This window comes from Pezoporus flaviventris, unplaced genomic scaffold (assembly GCF_033815535.1).
Source record: "Pezoporus flaviventris isolate CSIRO_AGI_PZ_B2104156 unplaced genomic scaffold, CSIRO_AGI_Pfla_v1 ptg000327l, whole genome shotgun sequence".
NCBI lineage: Eukaryota > Metazoa > Chordata > Aves > Psittaciformes > Psittacidae > Pezoporus > Pezoporus flaviventris.
The window spans coordinates 325,726-345,119 of record NW_026892874.1 but is presented as its reverse complement, the minus strand read 5'-3'; the positions used below and the strand labels follow the sequence as shown (position 1 = coordinate 345,119).

General features: G+C 53.7%; 1 protein-coding gene across 1 annotated transcript in view; it reads right to left on the bottom strand.

The window, feature by feature from the left end:
• BRD4 (bromodomain containing 4) overlaps window positions 1–7,010 on the bottom strand; it is a 40,445-nt gene extending 33,435 nt beyond the window's left edge. The window contains exons 1-5 of the mRNA XM_061443278.1: window positions 6,911–7,010; window positions 5,509–5,625; window positions 4,113–4,431; window positions 2,942–3,079; window positions 922–1,057 (exon numbers count right to left, since the gene is read on the bottom strand). Of these exons, the coding sequence (XP_061299262.1) occupies window positions 922–1,057; window positions 2,942–3,079; window positions 4,113–4,431; window positions 5,509–5,528 (613 nt within the window). The 5' untranslated portion in view covers window positions 5,529–5,625; window positions 6,911–7,010. The remainder of the gene's footprint in view (window positions 1–921; window positions 1,058–2,941; window positions 3,080–4,112; window positions 4,432–5,508; window positions 5,626–6,910) is intronic.
• Window positions 7,011–19,394: the final 12,384 nt, after the last annotated feature.

Sequence of the window (19,394 nt, the reverse complement as noted above, 5' to 3'; positions counted from 1 at the left end):
GCAGCAGCCCCAGGCTGAGACTGAGAGAGCATCCCAAGAGCTGGGAGGACCCAGAGCATTCCAGAAGGGCTTTGGGATGCTCACAGGCAGTAAATAAGGTCCAAGCACCTTCCTTTGGTGACGCTCCTGCACGTGATGATGGCCTCGGTACCACAGAGGACTTGGATTAAAAGGATGGGAATGCTACAAGATCAGGAGATGCTGAAGTTCCAAAGGGGATCTCAGAAGTCCAATGAGGTGTATGGAGCTCCCATCAGGGCCAGGATGTTCCCAAACCCTTGAGGAACGACCCCACAGTGTCTGCAGGCAGTGTTGAGCCTGGGGAATGGCTGGTATCCCAAAAAAGCAAGCTAATGGAATGCTTGAGGTGTCAACAGGGACTTGGGAAGTTGTTCTGTCTCCAGTAGCTGTCACATTTACACTCAGCTGTGGTGTCCACAGTGAGAAGGTGGAAATGGTCAGAGAGGGCCAGGAAGGAGGACTGGAAGAGTGGGAAAAATTCCTGAGGGTGAGAGATTCTTATGGAGAACAGGGATCTGGAAACAGAGGAAGCCTTTAGTATGACCACGTTATCTGAAGAGGAGATGGAGCTGCTGCGTTCAGACCAGGAATGTTCAAGGAAAAGAGATTTAGAAACAGGAAACAGCAGATTTACACTTTTCCACGAGGAAAATGGCTGATAGAGATGGGATCCTGGGAAGTTCTTCTCTGTGAGGGCGCTGGGCCACCGGGATGGGTTGAATGGAGAAGGTTTGGCTGCCCCATCCAAGGGGCAGGTTGGAGCAAGCTGCTCTATGGAAGGTCCCCCTCCCCATGGCAAGGGGGCTGGAACTGGAGGAGCTTTAAGGTCCCCTTCCAACCCAACCTAACCCAACCCAACCCAATCCATGATTCCCTGATGCAGGACTCCATGGCTCCTACCTGCTTCCTTCCTCGCGCGTCCTCTGCCTTTCGTCTGGGCGATGACGATTTCCGTCTCCTCCTGGGTCATTTCCGAGATCTTCTGCAGGAAAAGCTTTTCCAGAGCTTCTGCCATTAAGACTATGTCATCCCCTGGCTGGAGAGAAACACACAGGAGACATGAGGCATAATTCCCACCCTCCTGAGGGCTGCTCTTCCCGTTATTCCCATTGCAGAGCAGGATTAACGGCCCCGGTGTGGACAATTCCTCGCCCTAAAGCCCTTCTAGAGGTAGAACCAGATGAGGGGCAGGGCCAGCACCGAGATGAGCTGGAGAACAACCAAGCCAAGGTGTTACCTGCCTGTGCCAAAGGCTGTTTTCCAAGGGAAGGGAAAAGAGGGAGAGGTGGCAGAGGAGCGGGATTCACGCCGAATGGTTGTTCCCACCACACCAGATCGCCCTCGCTTGGTGGGTCTCATGGAAGAGGTGTCCCCACAGAGCATGAGGGGTGAAGAAGAGCTTAGGATGGGCTTTGGAAGGGAACTTCTTCCCTAAAATAGGAGGTTTTCCAGGAGGAATTTGACTGGGTTGAGACATCCCTTATGGCTAAAGAGGTGGGGAAGGAGAGGATGGTGCTAAGAGGACCTGGAGGAGAAGAATGCATTTGTGGAGGACACCCAATGATCTGCCCAGGAGCACCCTGCAGCCAGGCAGGGTGAGAAGAGCCAAGAGAGAAGGGCTGGAACGACAGCACAAGAGCCTGGATTGACGGGAAGGCAATAAACCCATGGCCAACGGGTGACACCAAGAGAACCATGGCATGGTTCTGGTTGGAAGGGACCTTCAAGCTCATCCAGTTCCAACCAAGGGGCAGGGACACCTTGTGCTGGACCAGGCTGCTCCAAGCTCCATCCAGCTCCGGCTCTGCTGCCAACGTAAGGATGGTTAAAACCATTGGCTGATGGTCTGAGGCCTCCATGATGCCCTCAGAGATGTTTCTTCAGCTTAGATGCTTTTGAGCTCTCCAACCTGGAGGAGATGGGTGAAGACTGGGGCAGCCAGGGTAAAGCTGACAGGGGAAACACCACGGTGGGAGGTGTCTGAGTCATCTGAAGTCTTTAAGAACCTCCCCTTGCTGGAGTTGCATCACCCTGGCTCAAAGCAGAAGGGCCAAGGGCCAAGGAGATGGCTCTGAAGGCCTCCAACTGCGAGTGTTTGCTTGGAACTGCCTGCAAAGGGCTTGTGCAAGAGGAGGAGGAGGGGAACGGGGTCAACGCACGCGAGGGCGAAGCAATGGGGCTGGAGAGGAACCAAACGGGAACCGAAACCCTTGGACAATGAGGGGTCAGGAAGGAAAAGGCTCCCAGTGACTCCCAGGACCCTTCCTTATTGCTCATGGTCCTTGTGGAGCAAGGGACCAGCCCAAGAACCTCCTCCAGCTCCCCAAGCTCCACCATCACGCTCCCAGAGGCCACTGTCCCATCACCACCATGGATGGAGAAGCCTTTAGATGCTCCTCATCCACCCCAAGAGCTCTTCCTGCGCCCCGGGAGGTTGCACAACTGTTTATGGGATGGATTTCAGGCTGTTCCTCACTGCCTGGAAGAGAATCTGCTCCGCTGAGGTCAGGGTTGGGCAGACCCATGAGCTCCTCCATCCAGCCCTGGTTTTAACTTGGAAGACTTTAGGGTTCCAAAGCAGCTCTAAGGTGGTTTCTTCATGAAGAACCTACTCCTCAAGAGCTCGTCTGACACCATCTGGAGCTCTGCTCAAGCCAGATCCCAAGAAAACCATAAAATCTTCCTTTCAAGAAGAGGAAGAGGGGAAGAAACAATTCCTGGACTACTGATTCCAGCAGGGAAGACTGCTGGGATGTGCAGCCCTGCCTAAGCTCCCTTGGGTTGAATCCTAATGAAGTTGTTCTTGGAGGTGGTTCCCTTAAAGACCCATTCCAAGCAGCACCATGCCCGCTTCCACCCCGCTCCAAGGAAGGGGTGGCCAATTCCCATTGGAAACAAGGCAAATTTGGGAACTCTGTACCTTATTGTAGATGTAGCAGTTTGTAAACATGGTGTTAAAATCCTGGATACATTCTTGAGCATTCCAGTAGTAGTTGTTCTCCAAACGCTTCTTTATTGTTCCCATATCCATTGGGGTTTTAATGATCTTGTAATAATCCTGCCAAGAGGAAAGAGGGAAAGGTCAGAGTGGGAATCAGCCATCCATAAATGGACCTGGATTCCACCACCTCATCCCTATGGAATGAGCCTCCATGCCCAGCACTCGGCCACCAATGGCTTCTCCATTGGGATTTTGAGTTCAAACCCTGGGCAGTCCAAGTGTTGGATCACTGAGTCCAGCCACTGGATCAAGTCCAACTTGATCTAATGATCAAGCCCAACCATGAGACCAAGCCCAACCATGAGACCAAGCCCAACCATGAGACCAAGCCCAACCATGAGACCAAGCCCAACCATGAGACCAAGCCCAACCATGAGACCAAGCCCAACCATGAGACCAAGCCCAACCATGAGACCAAGCCCAACCATGAGACCAAGACCAACCTGATCTAATGATCAAGACCAACCATGAGATCAAGCCCAATCACAAGATCAAGCCCAACCACGGGATCCAGCCCAACTTGATCTAATGATCAAACCCAACCACAGGATCAAGCCCAACCACGGGATCAAACTCGATCTAATGATCAAGCCCAACCACGGGATCAAGTCCAACCATTGGATCAAGCCCAACCACGGGATCAAGCCCAACCACGGGATCACCACTGGATCAAGTCCAAGCACTGGATCAAGTCCAAGCATTGGATCAAGCCCAACCACTGGATCAAGCCCAACCACTGGATCAAGCCCAACCACTGGATCCAGCCCAACTTGATCTAATGATCAAGCCCAACCACAGGATCAAGCCCAACCACGGGATCAAACTCAACTTGATCTAATGATCAAGCCCAACCACGGGATCAAGTCCAACCACTGGATCAAGCCCAACCACGGGATCAAGCCCAACCATGGGATCACCACTGGATCAAGCCCAAGCACTGGATCAAGCCCAACCACTGGATCAAGCCCAACCACTGAAGATGGCCTCTGTGATGCCAGGAGAAGCCTGGACCCCCACACCAAACCCACAGGGCCTCACTCCTTCCACCGAGCACCATCACCCAGTCTCCCCCCCCCAACCCTTTACTTACAGGGAGGTTGAGCTTGACAGCGTCCACAGGCTGCTGGAAAGGCCACGCAAACTGGTGCTTCCACAGGGTCTTGAGCACCACCTTGAGCAGGTACTGCAGCTGGTTGGTCTGTCGCTTGGGTTTGTTGGGGTTGGAGGTCTCCGGCGGCGGGGGGTTCACACCTACGACGTTGCCTTGCTGGGGCTGAGCCTGGGACTGCGTCGTAGACATCTGGGTGGCTTCAAGGCCATCCCCCATCACGGGCAGGTTTCTGAGTCTCGTTCCAGGGCCGCTCTCTGCCGACATGCTATTGATCCCATTGCATTCCTCACCGGATACCCTGCGGAGCAAGGGCAGGGAGGGCACATTTCAAAGCCAGGTTCTGGCCCAAGGCGGTGCTGAAAACCAACCGGTGGAGCTCCGTCGGAGCACCTCGGGCAACCAGAGCTCGGGCCCCACTCGTTTGGGCCCATCAAATGATGTCAGATGGGTAAGGAAGGCTGTGCCAAGGAAATTCCATGGCCAGGAGTCAGCAGTGCTCTCTTTGCTCCTGATTTTTACTCCTGTCCTCGCCTGATCCGGCCAAAAGGACCTCAATGTTCTCCAGAGGGTTCAAACGCTGCTGACTCGCGGCAGGAACCACCTTCAGCTCCAGGGTTGAGTTTGCCAACACTAGAAGAGACCTTAAGCTGGTGTTTGGCCAACTTTGAGCCCCACTAAAGGAATGCAGGGCGAGACATGGATCTCCTTTCAGCTCCTCAGTAGTCCCCCCCCCACCACCATGGGTCAGCTAACCCCAATTTCATGCCCAAATCCATCTTTTAGGTGGATGTTGAGCTTCCATGAGATGGTTCAAGCTGGACCATGCAGTGCACATCTAACTCATAGTGTCTGCTTTTGGGAAGTGATTTAGGTAGATGATCCCCTTTAGGTCCATCATCTAGGCTGACAAGTCTTTAGGTAGATCATCTAGGGAGGTCACCTTTAGGTAGGCAATCCCCTCCAAGATGGGCCCATTGTCCAGTTTAATGCTGAGCACACGTTAAGCTTAAGACATGCAGCTCTGAATTTGGGGTTGGGTTCATATTCTGATGCCTTAGATCAGCCCCATGGCTCTGGTCATGGATGGGCTCTCCACACGGACCACAGAGAGGAACAAGCCAGAGACACAAAGCAATTTGACCTCCTATGTCCCTCAGCGGAGGTCCATGGCTTTAACTGGTCTAAATCTAACCCTGAGCACCCTCACAGCCCAGGGCACACCTTGGTCTTTACACGATGGGTTTAACTTCAGGGCTTCGAGTGAGTTGAAGCATCACTTAATGCTTTGTGGCACATTAAAGGGAAGCTCCCAAGGGACAAACTGCTCTTGGCCAAGCACAAGGAACCCTCTGTTCACTGCAAGGAGCTACTTTACCTTGTAGGATACATTGCCATAGAATTTTGCCCCAGAAAATGATGCAGAGTCAGAAGTTGCTTGGCTTGTCCATCTATCTTCCGTGGCTTCAGGCACAGATGCCTTCAGATACCGTATCTGAGGGAAGAAACAAGCAGTTAAGCCAAGGTAGCAAGCAAAGGCATCCAAAATGAAGGTACCTCCAGAGAAACAGGGACTTCTCAATACTCCAGGGAAGGAAAGGAGCCAACAGACCCCTGCAAACACGGGCCACCAATGGAAAAACAAAGAATTGACACTGGAGTTCAGCTTTTTCCAGGTATTTTTCCACCTTTTAGACAAGCTTATTCCTGAAATGCATCCGTTCAAGGCCCAAGACTGGTTTCTTCCCCATATTTATCCTTGCATTTATCCCATACCCTTTGCACTGGCTCCTATGGAGGGATCCCACCACCTTCCACTTGTGTTACCAACTCAAGCACTTGTTTCCCCTCAAGGGGAGCATGGTCTCATGCTGGAGAGAGGCTGAGGACAGGGGATGGGATGAGAAGGAACAGCTTCCAACGGGAAGAGTTGGATGGGATATTGGGATGAAGCTCTTCCCTGGGAGGGTGGTGGGACACTGGGATGGGTTGAATGGAGACGAGTTGGATGCTCCATCCCTGGCAGTGCTCAAGGCCAGGTCAGATGGGGCTTGGAGCTGGATGAGCCTTAAGGTTGTGTCCTGTTTTCCAGTGCTGCCTGGAATCCAAGCCCCCAGGAGAAGGCAGCTCTGCAAGTGCTGCTGGCACTCAGCAGAGATGCCCAAACCCATCCAGATGAACTTAAAATGCCCAAATTCAGCCTCAGTGGTGGCCATGGGGGGGACGGCCTGGTGTGGCTCAAAGCACCAAGAGGTGTGGGAGATGGAGCTGCAGAGGGATGTGGGAGCAGGGAACTCCTGTCTGAGGGTGGGAAATGCCACAGGAACACACCAAGATCCTGAAAACTGAGTTATTTTGTGCTGTGAAGCTTCTCCCTGCCCCTGTTTTTCCCTGCTGGAATCAGCTCCATAGGAAAAAGCAGCCTCAAACCATTCCAGGAGGGATTTAAGGGATGGGAGGGATGTGGCTTAGGGGTGGACTTGGGAGTGCCAGGCTAATGGTTAGACTCAATCTTAAAGGTCTTCTGCTGCCTAAATGCTTCTATAAGCCCACCCAGCAGCGGGATAACCAAGCTGAGATCCAGCTCTGCATCCCCACAACAGGATGAAGGTTCATGGAATCCCATCTCTGGCAAAGCCAGGGATGTGTCCCCTGCATCCTGCCTGAGGGTTAAGTCCATCCCAAGCACTCAAGGCTGAAGTGTGAAGCTCATTCTGGCTGCACACCACTCCCACAACCCCCAAAAGCTGGGAATACCCCCAACAATTTGGGATCCTGACCTGAAATCCGAATGGACCCGTTGAGGTTTTCGGTTCTTCTTCACCAGCTGAACCCTCTGACCTTCATTTTCGAGGCTACTCTTGAAAGAAAGATCTGGAAGGGAAAAGAAAGGAGCATTAACTCAGCATCAGAGCCCAAAGGCAGGATGAACCCTTCCCCTTTGCCTTCTGCTCTCCGTGTCTCTGCCTTTATTCATAGGAAGCAATATGTATGGGTTGGAAAACCAGGAATGAGGGGGTGAGAAGCGGGTGGGGATGGGGGAAGGATCCAAGGCAATGGTCCAGCTCCATCACCCAAGTGAGCAGGAGTTCATCTGAGCTCACAAACCCATCACGGCTCCCTGAGAGCTTCCACAAGCACAGCTTCACCTCCAGGTTCCACACCTGGCTCTTCCAAGAGCCCTTTCCAGTTGTTTAAGCCAGGTTTAACTTCAGGAAGACCTGGATTTAATCCAACCCAGGCAGCTCAAAGCCTGGTTTTGCAGCTTCCAAGAGGAGCTGAGCCCCATTTGTGCTCCAGCTTGCAATGGGCATCACCTAACAGAGCACCACAGATGAGGTTTAAGCTCACACCACAAAGACAACCCCTGGAAGGCGACTGGAACCATAACCAGCACTGGTTTAACACTGCCATCATGCACTCCCCCCACAGCCCAGGAGCCACTTCACCACATCCAAATACCTTAAATTCCATAAAACCCAGCTTGAATTCCATTCTCAGGGGCTTTAATTCCATTCTGGGGCCAGGCCAGGCCATGAAGGACATGGGAGATGTGACATCCCCCCCCCCCCCAGCAAAGGGAATTTAGGGCCTAAGGACCAGCTTCACAGCCCTGACTCACTCTAAACTCAGCCCCAGAAAGGTGCAGGAGGCTGAGCCTGCCCTGGGATGAGGAATCCCAAGGGAATTGTGGAGATCTCCTGCTTTCCATCAGGTTGCTCAGGGCTTGGTCACTCTAGAGCCATTGTGGAGGCTGGAGCTGATCTGAGGAGAGCTCTACTCCCCCTTTTTACTCCTAACAAAGCCCAGCCTGGAGGAAGATGGACACTGACACCCTTGCAGGGAGGTAAATCCACATGGATCCTGGAATACCCCGAGGCATCCCCTGCTCCTGCCTCCCTGTGCTTCCTGATACAGCTCATGGTCCATCCCAGCCACGTGAGGTCCTTTTAGGGATCTGAAACCTTCAAACCCTCCTAATTCCACCAGGATTGCTGTCCCACACCTACCTCCATTAACAGACCTGCTCCAGGAATACCATGGATCACATTCCTAGCACTAAGCCCACTTAGCTGACAGCATAAACTGCATTAAATCACAAGCACAGGTTGGTTTTCCTCTTGAAGATGCAGGAGCTTGTGCTCCTCCTCTAGCATCCTCTGTGGGGCTCCAGCAGCTCCAAGAGCTATAGGGAGAAGACACCAGGTCTCCTGCTGAGGGTTGGAGCTACAAGCCCCACTAAACCATGGTGATTTAAAGGGTTTGTATCACCAGTTTTTCCCCATTGGGATACATGGGGATGAGCAGGAATCACACACATTAAGACAGGGGGGGAAAGGTTTCAATCCTGAGCAATGAGTGAAGTCCACACTTGAAGAAAGGGGTGGAAAGGATGGGATAAAACAGCCCAAAAGGGGGAAAATAAGGATTTTTTTCCCCTTGAAGAAGGCAGAGAGCAAGGCAAAACCCCTGTAAATGATCCATGTAGTGCCTGAAAATGGGATTTAAGGGGATGATGATGATCTTAAACATTGGTCAAGTCCTGGAAGGTGACAAGAGGGTTGCCACTGGCTGAGCTTTAAGGTCCCTTCCGACCCAAACCATTCCCAGCTTCCATGAAGCCCCTCAAGACGGGATCATGTCCCAGATGAAATCACTGCTGACCACTCGTTACCTCTCCATTGGAGCCAAGCAGGAGGTCACCAGCACCCAGACACCCAAGGCCTCCATGGGACACATCACCCCAATGCTGGGTGCAACAAGTCCTTCCAGAGGCACTTGTTGTGTCTGGGAAGCTTATCTCCGTGCAGGGGGTGCATCCAGCTCCAGGACACAGAGTTCAGCTGGAAACATCGTTTTCCACATGGATTTTGCTCAGCTCCAGCCACCTCTAACACCCAAGTGATGCTCTACCACCCCCCCCCGATATCCAAGTGTGTGTAAATGAGTATTAAACCCTCAGTTTTCCAGCAAAACAAGGGGGGAAAATCCCACCTGGATGCTTCCAAAGTGGATTTTTTTTTTCCACTCAGTGATTCCCAACTTCCCACATGGAGCTATTTTTATCCTGAAGCTGTGCTTTATAGTAAAAGCCTGACTGCTTCCAGTGCTTTCACCCTGAATTCCACACTGGAATGGCAACTGGAGACCCCTGCTCCCAGCATGGCGCAGAGATTCCCAACTCCACAAAGGAAAGGGAAAAGGTGGAATTCGATCCAGGAATTGCACTTAAACCCAGCATTTCTGATCCACCTGGATCCCTGAATTCCCACATCAACACCCAAAGCCACTGGCTTGGGAATGATTTGTTGATCCAAAGGGTGAGCCCATGCATTTTAGACCACGTATGAGGACTAAAGCCTTGCACAAAGCTTTTCCCAGGAAAGCAGTGGATAATAAAAGTGGGAATTACCAGTGCTTTGGATACCAGGATGGTTTTCCTCCTCCTTATCCCCACCTGAGCCGAGCTCAGACACCAGCACTGAACTAAATCCAGGTCTGGATGAAGCCTGAACAGGAGCCAACGTGCACCAAACTCCCTGGAATTCCTATTGTGGGATCCTCAGCCCTGGGTACCCAAATCCCAGCTGCATCCAGGCAGGAGCGGGTACTTCCCGTTGGGAAAACAGGGATCCGATGTGCTGCATAAAGGAAATCCAAGGTAGGAAGCTCCGAATCCTGCTTAAAATCAGGGGGAATATCAAGTTTTTCCTCACTCTTGAGACAACCAGAACAAACCCCCATCCCATGTGCCAAAAGCCACATTTAAAGCTGGAATCATGGATTTAATACGTCAGGAATGAACAAGATTCAGTTCAGGTCCCCAACCAGCTTCCAGGCTGCAAGTGCCCATCAGAGCTCCAGAGCCCAGGATGAGGTTTTCCAGGAGGCACAGTTTAGCCTCAAATCCTTTCACTTATGGGAGAATCCATGCTCCATGCAGGGATCCAGGATTTCATCCCATATTCCATCCCATAAGAAGCCAAAGAAAAGGTGGGGAGGGAAAACCAGATGGGAATGGCCCCAAAAGCAGGGAGCTGGCTTCATATTCCCATTTCTGCCTGGTCAAGAGACTCCCAGCTTATCTGCTCTTGGGAATGAGGGGTTTCCTTTCTCTTCATTGCACAGACAGCCTGGAAAGGCTGGAAAAGGGCAAGTGGGAGCAGCAGCTGGGATGGTTCCTCCTTCCCTTCCTTGTGGGGCTCACTCCTGGCCAGGAGCTTCCTAAGCTTGAGGCTGCAGCTGGAAAAGGCAGCTTTGATCCCATTAATCCCGAAGAGTAGAGCACAAGGAGCCACCACGTTGTGTAAACCACGGGAAGAGGAATGGGAATGTTCCTAACCAGAGCAATGGACACCAACCTCAATCGTTCTCCAGGAGGGAAGACAGTGAGGGAGTAAGGAGCTGGGTGATGCAACAGGGAGAGCGTGTTTCCATTCCCACTTCAATCCAGATGGGAGTGGAGAAGGAAAGGCAGTGATCCACACAGCAGGGTCAGCGTGCTCCAGAGCAGGAAGGAGCTCCCAAGCTCCTCCTCCTTAAACAGGGATTGGAGGAATCATTGGGGTAAAGAGGACCCCAACTCACTGTGAATGAGGAGGACACATCCGGATGGGTTCGCTCCGAGGTGTGGGAAGCACTGGGATGTTCCTGTTAATCCTCACCCTGGAGTTAAGTTACTCACCTCAGCCTGGAATAGCTGGAGGTGAGCTCCTTGAGCTCAGCTTAAAGAGCAAAGGGGACCTAAGGGTTAAACCTGAGCTCCTGAAGGATGCAGGATCAAACAGCAGGCTTCAAATGAACATCCAGGAGGCGATTTCCTGCTAAAAGAGCTGGGATACAGAAGGATTATGATCCTCTATCCAGAGCAGGCTTCCTTAGAAGCCCATTTGAGGCTCCACACCGGAACTCTGAGCCCATCCATGGCTGTAGAGACAGAGCCCGCAGCCGCTCGGCATCCCATCTTTCAGGAGCTATCAATAGCCTGGGAGAACACAGGGTTCCCAAAGGGCCTTTCCCAGCAAATCCCAGCTGGAAGCCGAGCTAAGCCAGGACAAAGCAAGGTCAAGAGCAAACAGAACCAGCTGAGAGGTTCAAGGGGCCATAAGCAAAGCACCAGGCTCCAGACAGGACTTACCCAAGGCTTGGGAGTCACTTAAGAGCAGGATCTCTTAAGCAAAGACCCATTCCCACTGCTTCCTGCCCTTCCCACAGCTCTGAACAAGAAGAGACCAGCAGGAAAAGGTGCCTTGCTCCCTTTATTTTATAGCCAGACCCAGCTCTGGGGTCCTCGTGTCCGATTCCCCACTTCCCAGTGCTCAATCCCATCAGCAACAGTGGAATAAATGCTATTTCCCCCCACCCTTTTCCCTCTTCCTCCTCCTTTTCCCCCACCCCATTCCAGTGATTCCATAGGCAGAGGGGAAAGCACAAGCGGAGAACACAGAGATCAAAGCGTGTCCTGCCCAGCACCACACCTTCCCCTTCACTCTTCCCCCAGGGGGAACCGGATTGTGCCCCAATTAACTCTTAATTACACCCCAAGTCATTCCCAATGGATCCTGCCGGGGGTTTGGGAGCAGCACAAAGTTGGGAATCATGGCCTGAACCAGCAGGAATAGCGGTGCCGTTGTGCTCTGGGTTTATCCCTTCTCCTCAGCATGGTCCTGAGCTCCTGCAGGGATGACAGGCTGGAAATGGCCCTAATCCCAAGCACAGTGATCCCAGGGAAACCTTTGGAGCAATGAATATTCCTTCTCACTCCGGATTATTCCCCGCTCTGAGCATCAGGATGAAGTGACTGAAAGGGATTTAAACCGGGTTTCTGCCCATTTGCTTCCTTCAAGTGGGAATTCAGCACCTACTCCACATGGGGCAAAGTCATTCCCAACCCTCTCATCCAGGAGAGGTGTTGGGGGGGAAAACCCCATCTCCATGGGGTGGAATTAACACAGTCCCACCTTCCAAACCAAGCTGCTTTGAGCCAATCTGAGCCCTAATCTCAATCCCAACCACACTGCAGCACATGCACACACATGGAATTAAGGGGGAGACATTGGGAACAGAACAAATTCCCACTTTGGAGGCTGGAATTGGGTTGGTGGAGCCTTTGGATCCTTTGGTTACAGATCCCTGTTCCACTGCTGTAGGAGGAGGTTGCTGATGGAAGCAAAGCTGGTTTTACACTCCCCACCTGATGCTACACGTGGCTGGTTCCAACCCTCAGCAGCAGCAGCTCCATAGGAGGCACATGGAAATCAGCCCTAAAGCCATTGATTCTTCCCCAAATTCAGGCTTCACATCCCAAATCTGATGCTTCCATCAGAAGCCAGCGTGCAGGAGGATCCCAGGAAAACCGGCTCAACCAGCTGGGCAAAGGGATTCCAACCTGGGATCCGTGGCCGAGCTGCATCCGGATCCTTACAGAAGGAACCAGGACAAGGGATTTAGCTGTTTGTGGGGTTTTGGGTAGGAAAACCTGTCAGGAAAGACCATAAATGGGTGCTGGGACACTGTGATGGGGTGAAGGGAGAAGGTTTGGATGCTCCATCCCAGGCAGTGCTCCAGGCCAGGTTGGATGGGGCTTGGAGCATCCTACTCTAGTGGAAGGTGTCCCTGCCTGTGGCCATGGATGAGCTTTAAGGCTCCTTCTCAACCCATCCCATGATCCCATGAATTCCGCTCCTTTTCCATCATCCCTTTCCAAAACAAGACCAATTACAACTGTTTTTCAGGTATTCAGGGATAACAAAGAGGTGTCTATAGCAAAGAGTTGGAATTAGATGACCTTCCATCCCTAACTATTCCACGATTCCTGAGCTGGGGAATGCTGGAGCTGTCTCCCAGCAGTTCTTGAATATCTTCATTGAAACCCCACTCATAAAGGACATCCCATGGGTCCCATTGCTCTCATGCATGTAAGAGCTGCAGGCAGGGACTAAAAGGGACTTAAAGCCAGGCTTCAAGTGTAAAGATGAAAGCTGAGCAGCAGAACCAGCCCTCCATTCCCAGAACTTCCTGCCCCAGGGATATTATTCCTTTCCAAGGGTTATTCCTCACTTTAACAGCTCTCCAGCTCCTCAAATGAGCACAGAAAGGGATTCCAAGAAGGAACATGCTACAGGAATGGGGCTTTGTTAGGCCTGTTTGAGGCTGTAACTTGCTGCACTGGGAAAAGGGGTGGAAAAGAGGAATTCTGCAACCCAAAACAGGAGGAAAAGGGAAAACCTGAGTGCACAGAGCCAGCCTGGAAGAGGTTTCAGCCCAGTGTCCTTGTGCTGGGTTCAACCAAGAGAAACCTTGAACCCTCCCCTCTGCTTGTGCCAGTTCCCAGCACAGCCCAAGGGATTGAAATGTTCCCAAAAGAGGGATTTTGCTGAGGACAATCCCAGGGAAGATGTGTCCCTCCTGCAGGACAAGCAGGGGTTAAGCCCAAACCCTCCACTTGAGCCAAGCACAGCGAGAGGCAGCAGCATCCCATCCCTTCCAGCCACCAGGAAAGCATGGAAGAGGAGCTATTCCCGATGGAACAATGACCCAGCTCCTCTCCCAGCCCATAATAACCCTCAGCGAAGGATAAACCACAAGGAGAAAGGTCCCAACACACCTGGCCAAAGGTCTTTGGGGATCCCCACCTGGTTCCAGCCCCCTGGAATACCTTCCATTAGAGCAGGATGCTCCAACCCAGCCTTGAACACTGCCAGGGATGGGGCAGCCACAGCTGCTCTGGGCACAAATCCCTTGGAATTCCCACTGGGATCACCTCCACTTCCCCAGGTTTTAGGGTCCAGGTGATCTTACCTAAAGCTGGGATCGACCCAAAGGTGAACCAAGTCCCATTGGAGACTCCAAGGAACGGGAAAGGGTGAAAACCACCGCTTGCTCTGTGCCACTTCTGCTGCTTTTGAACCCAAAACTGCCCCAAGAGAGCATGGATCAGCTCCTGCTACCTGGAGCCTCCTTCCCTATGGAGCCAGCCATGGAATGGGAACAGACCCAAGCAGCAGGTTGAACCAAACCCAGGCTGTATCAAACCTGAGCCAAACGTTGGCTCTTTGAACTCACAGTGTAGAAAACCAGCTACAAAACCACCTCATTTCACCCAATATCCCACCTTCTTCCTGCTTTTCCTTAAGGATTCACCTCTCCCCAAGGGGCTGCTACTGATGGAGGCGCAGGGGGGGATAAAACCAACAGCAAAGTGCTCCTTAAATAGTTCATTTATTGCATCCCCTTTCCCATATCCCATTCATGAGGAACTGAAGTATCGTGCCTGGTGGTGGATCAAAGGGGTTTAACTGTTGTTTGAATGAGGAAGTGGGACACAATTCCAGCTTCCAGGCTTGGTTGAATCCCACATCTCACTTAGGAAAGCCAACATGGAATGAAGCCGACCCTGTAAAAGCCCCCTTTAAACACAACTGCTTCATGACACTGCTATTAACGTGAGCCAGGTTGAAGCAGCACCTGACCTGTAATTCCCACTTTCAATCCACATCAACCACAAGCTGCTCCATCAGCACCCGCCTGAGCCCAGCTTTTAGGCTTTTTTAACTAATAAACTGGTTTTAAGGCAAATAAACTGAGTTTTAAGGCAAATAAAGTCAGTTTTGCTCCAACAACTGCCCCAGAAGCCGCCTGATGGGTTCAAACCACTCCAATCTCGTTTAAATCCAACATATTCCGTTTGGATACCCACTAATTCTGCCACATTTCGATGTGGCACCAGCTTTTGGGGTGTTTTGCCTTAACCCCCCCCCCCATTTTCACCTCCTGGGTTTGCTGTCGTTGCCATACAGAAGCTCCATCAGGCTTCAAATCTGTCTTAACACCAGCTTGGTTGAGCTAAACCCAGGCTTGAGGCTTGGCTTTGCTTATCAGCTCCCTCCTTCCCTACGTCAGGAATATCAGGAAGCCACCGTTCAAGCCCCCCCCCCCCCCCAAGTTTCAAGGCTGACGGAATTCCTGCTTTCAGGAAGTTGCTTGGATGCTGCTGCTTTAAGGTTGTTGGATGTGGCCCTGGATTGGTGCCATCTCCCTCCTCCGGGAGCAAAAGGCAGGGCCGGGCTATCCCAGCCTTTGGAACAGGAATAATCAGTTCCTCTCCTCCCACTGGCTGGAACAACGGGACAGAATTCCTCCTGGATAGACCAGGAATGGCAACGGAGCTGCTCCCTCCCCTTTAAAACAGGGATTGGGAAAACCACGAGGCACACACTTCCCAAATGCTTTGGGATAAACCCCATTGTCCCATGAAAGCAACGCTCAGCACGAACATTCCTTAAGGAGAAGGAGGAGGTTTGGGTCTTGGAGGGGCCCTCTCCCTGTTCCCAAGTGGGAATTTCGCCTCACTTCAAGGTATTCCCCATCCTCCCGCCATCCCAACACTTTCCCCTTGATGCTCCAAGATCCATAAGGAAAACCCTTTATCCCAATGGTGTTTTCCCTGTGGGGAGGTGTCTGCTGTAAGGCAGGAGACACGGATTAAGCCACCACAAGCCCATAGCATGTTAAGGACACTGTTTGTCCACACTTCCCAATGAGGAGCTGCTTGGAGCAGAATTCCCTGGGCTGGAATTTCACTTCACTCTTGACCTAAACCAACCTTTGGGGTATTTGCTCCCAATGGAGATTTAGTGAATATTGAACCAAATATTGATTATTTAATCAAAAAAAAAGAGGGTGCTTTCACCCCAGCACATCCCACCTCGCTCAATAGGAGCAAGAGCCACAAACCCTCCATACCCCTGTTCCAAGAGGGATAAATCCATTGGGACGTGGGTCCGGCAGGATCCTGCTCCCTTTTCCCATTGCTGTGATTTATCCATCACTTCCTTCTGGAAGTGTTAGAGCAAGATGAGCATTCCTTCATGGCTTGGTGTTGCCTTAATCCCAACTAAAGGAAGTTATTGTGCTGTTGGGCTGGGATCTGAAGCAGCCCAAGGCTCATCCGAGAGGGGAAAGGGGATCCACGTGAGCTTCCCCTTTCACATCCGCTCTGCAGAGCTGCCCTTTGAATCCCACTAATCCTCACCCCATCCAAGCCGGCAGCACGGGTGATGCTGCTCCCAAAGCTCTTGGATTTAGATGGCAGAGAGCTGGAAAACACCCATTATTCAGTGACACCCCCCAAACCCCTCTGCAATCCCCTTGTGAGCTTCCAGAGACTCCGCTTTCCTCCATCCCGTAGCAAAAAGGCTCCAAAACCAGCTGAAAACCGGGATTCAAACCTGGACAGGGGCAATTCCTTCCCCCCATCCATTCCATCCCCTTGCTTGGGTTGAAGCAGAGACATGATTCAAGCTCAAATTCAATGCGTGGTGGGTGACACAACCCCCCTCGTCAGAGCTGGCACCGGTTCCTGGGCACATCCATGGCCCTCACCTGGCATTCCCATAGGGATCTGGGCTGGGAAGAGCTGCCCCAAGCTGGGTTACAGCCATCTCCCACCCCTAGGATCCATCCTATTCCTGTGCCCCTTCTATATTTAGGAAGGAACACCCGCTCTGATGAGGTCCCATCCCTTACAAACAGCAAAGGAACACGACTGGGATGCACCTTTACCCATCCCCTTCCCCACCAAAGCCAGGCAATACGGACACAGAGCACGAGCAGCAGCTCCGATCCCAGGTTCCAGCCTGGTTTGGCTGCACTTGAGGTTAAGGTGAAAGAGCTCCCTGCAGAGCACTGGGGCACATTCCTGAACCGGAGCCAGCAGATCCCAAACCAGCCTGGAGTTTGCTTTGGAGAAACGATGCCAGAACATCCAGGAATGGTTAACGAAGGGGGTTGGCTCCACGCACCTGAGCCCAGCTCCCTGTTTAACACCAAAAGGCTTCCCGATTGCATTTACTACATCTAGAAGGAAACAGCAGCATTCCCGGTTTGCAGGTCGGATCCCAACTCCAACCCAACTCAATCCCTGTTTCCTCTTCCAGCAGGAACGGGATTCACACTCGGGATATGCTTTGCTAGCACCGGCGGTTAACAGCCCATCACCTCCACTACATGCATCAGATAAGGCAGCAACAACAGTTACCCAGCTTTGAGCAATCCATGCAGTCAGAGGGGGATGAAACAATCCAGGGACACGAGGGTTGCGTGCAGTCAGGAATTCACTGCTGTTTTTCCATGCTTGGAAGCACGGAAAGGCCCCGCTGGAAGAGCAGCGACCACCTCGCACCGGGAACACCCAGCACCGTGCATCCACTGCCGTTAGCAACAAGCCCACCGGGGATGAATCACAGCGGCCTCAAATGGGTTTGAGGGCTTCAAACCACCCCTGGTTGAGTTACCCGAAGCACTCTGGGTCCTTTTCGTGCCTAAAAAAGGGCTCAATTTGCCTGGGGCCAAACCCAACCCAAACCACAAACAGGCGAAAGAAACCTCTAAAACGCCAACAAGCGGTCAAAACCACTCAAACGACCCCAAAACGGTGGCAGGAAACAGAAACTAATCACCCAGGTGGGTGTCCCACACGTTCGTTACGGTTTGAACGAGCAGCTTAACGCCTGACACCGTAACACACGCATCCCTACGAGCAACGGCGCTGCGCTGACTCTCAAACCACACCGGGAGCTGTTTGTCCGAGGGGATAACAGGGATTCCTTGGAAATACCGCTGCGGAAAGCCGGGAAGCTTTAAGCTTCTGGGGAATGAGAACTCTTCGTGAAGCTTTGAGGATTGGAAAGCATCGGGAAACCAACCGGGAAGCAGCGGGGGGCTGCGGCTGCGCTGGTTGATGGTGATGGGAGCTGGGTTTTGCCTCCCTGTTGTTAATCGGCCGCTCCAAGCCGTATCTCCCACAGCCAACGCGCATTGGGAAGGGGAGCGGCCTGAGGGCAATCCCCGCCGCACCAACCCGGTGTCCCCCTTCCCAAACCCACCCGACAGCGGCTCCGGAAGGACCCAAAGTGGCAAAACAACCGGAAAACCCACCTCAAACCGCGAATAAACGCGGGGAGATGGAGGCGAAAAGCCCCAACCCGCCCCGCTGGACGCTTACACCGTTACCCCCCCCCCCCGCCCAAGGACACCGGCGCGGTGCCCATCGCCTCCCGGCCCCATTCGCTTCGCTCCCCGGCTCCCATCGCGCCCGTTGTCCGCTTCCCCCCCCCGTCTCCTTCCCCACCTCAGCGAGCGGCCGCAGGGCCTGGGCGGAGGCGAGCGGCCTAAGGCCTAACGGCAGGCCTCCCCCTTCCACCATCGCTAGGCCCGGTTCCACCACCCCCCCCCCCGCCGCCGCCGTCGTACGCGGGGCTCGGTGAGGGACCGGTGAACGGCGGCGTCACTCACCGAGAGCCTTGGGGCCGGGCCGGGCCTGGCCGCTGCCTCCGCGCAGGAGCCGCCGCTTCCTCCTCCCGTCCGCCGACAAAATGGCGGCGGCAGGAAGTGCCCCCGCGCCGCCCGCCCGGCCCCGCCCCACCGCACGCACTCTGCGTACCGGCACGACAACGGCGTAACGCCAACCCGTCCCGTTCCCCCCCCCCCTCCGCTCAACGGCTACGCTAACAGCGCAGAGACGCCTTCCCACCGACGTAAACGCCGTAGCTACGCGCCGGCCTTTACGCAAGCGGCGTAACACAGCCAGCGCAGTGCTCTCGAGGAGGGTTACGCAAAGTGCGTAAAGAGCGGAGATTCCGCACACCCCCTCCCTCCACCGCTTTGCGCAGCGGCCTACGCAGCCGGCGCGTGACCGCCCGCCCCCCCCCCCCCCTTACGCCGTTGTCGTAAGCTAGGCCTCAAACCTACGGGCGGGCTCCGCGCACGCACTTTACGTAGGCCTCCCTGACGCAGCGGCCGCATTACGCAATGCGGGTTACGCCGGCGGGGCGACGTATGAGGCGTTGGTGAATCCCGAACCCCCCCCCCCTCCCCACTTCCCGTCTCCCCTTCTCCGTCCCTCACCGGTACCCAACCCCCTCCCCCATCACCGCCGCCGCTGCCCTCACCGGGCCCCGCTCTTACCTCAGGTGGGGGCGGGGCCGGGCGGGTCCCGGTACCGGTAGCGCTGAGGAAGGCGGGGGGGGGGGAGGGGGGAAAGGGGGGAGGGGGGGAGCGCGGCGGCGCGGAGCGGCGAATGGGGGGAGGGGAGGAGGAGGAGGAGGAGGAAGAGGAAGAGGAGGGAGGGGGAGGGGGAGGAACCGGGTACCGAGGGGCAGCGGGTCCGGCAGCGGCGCCGCACTGACCTCACCGCGCTGCGCCTGACGTCACGGCGCACCCGCGGCACGCCTCCCCCCCCCCCGCGTGACGTCACCGGGGCGG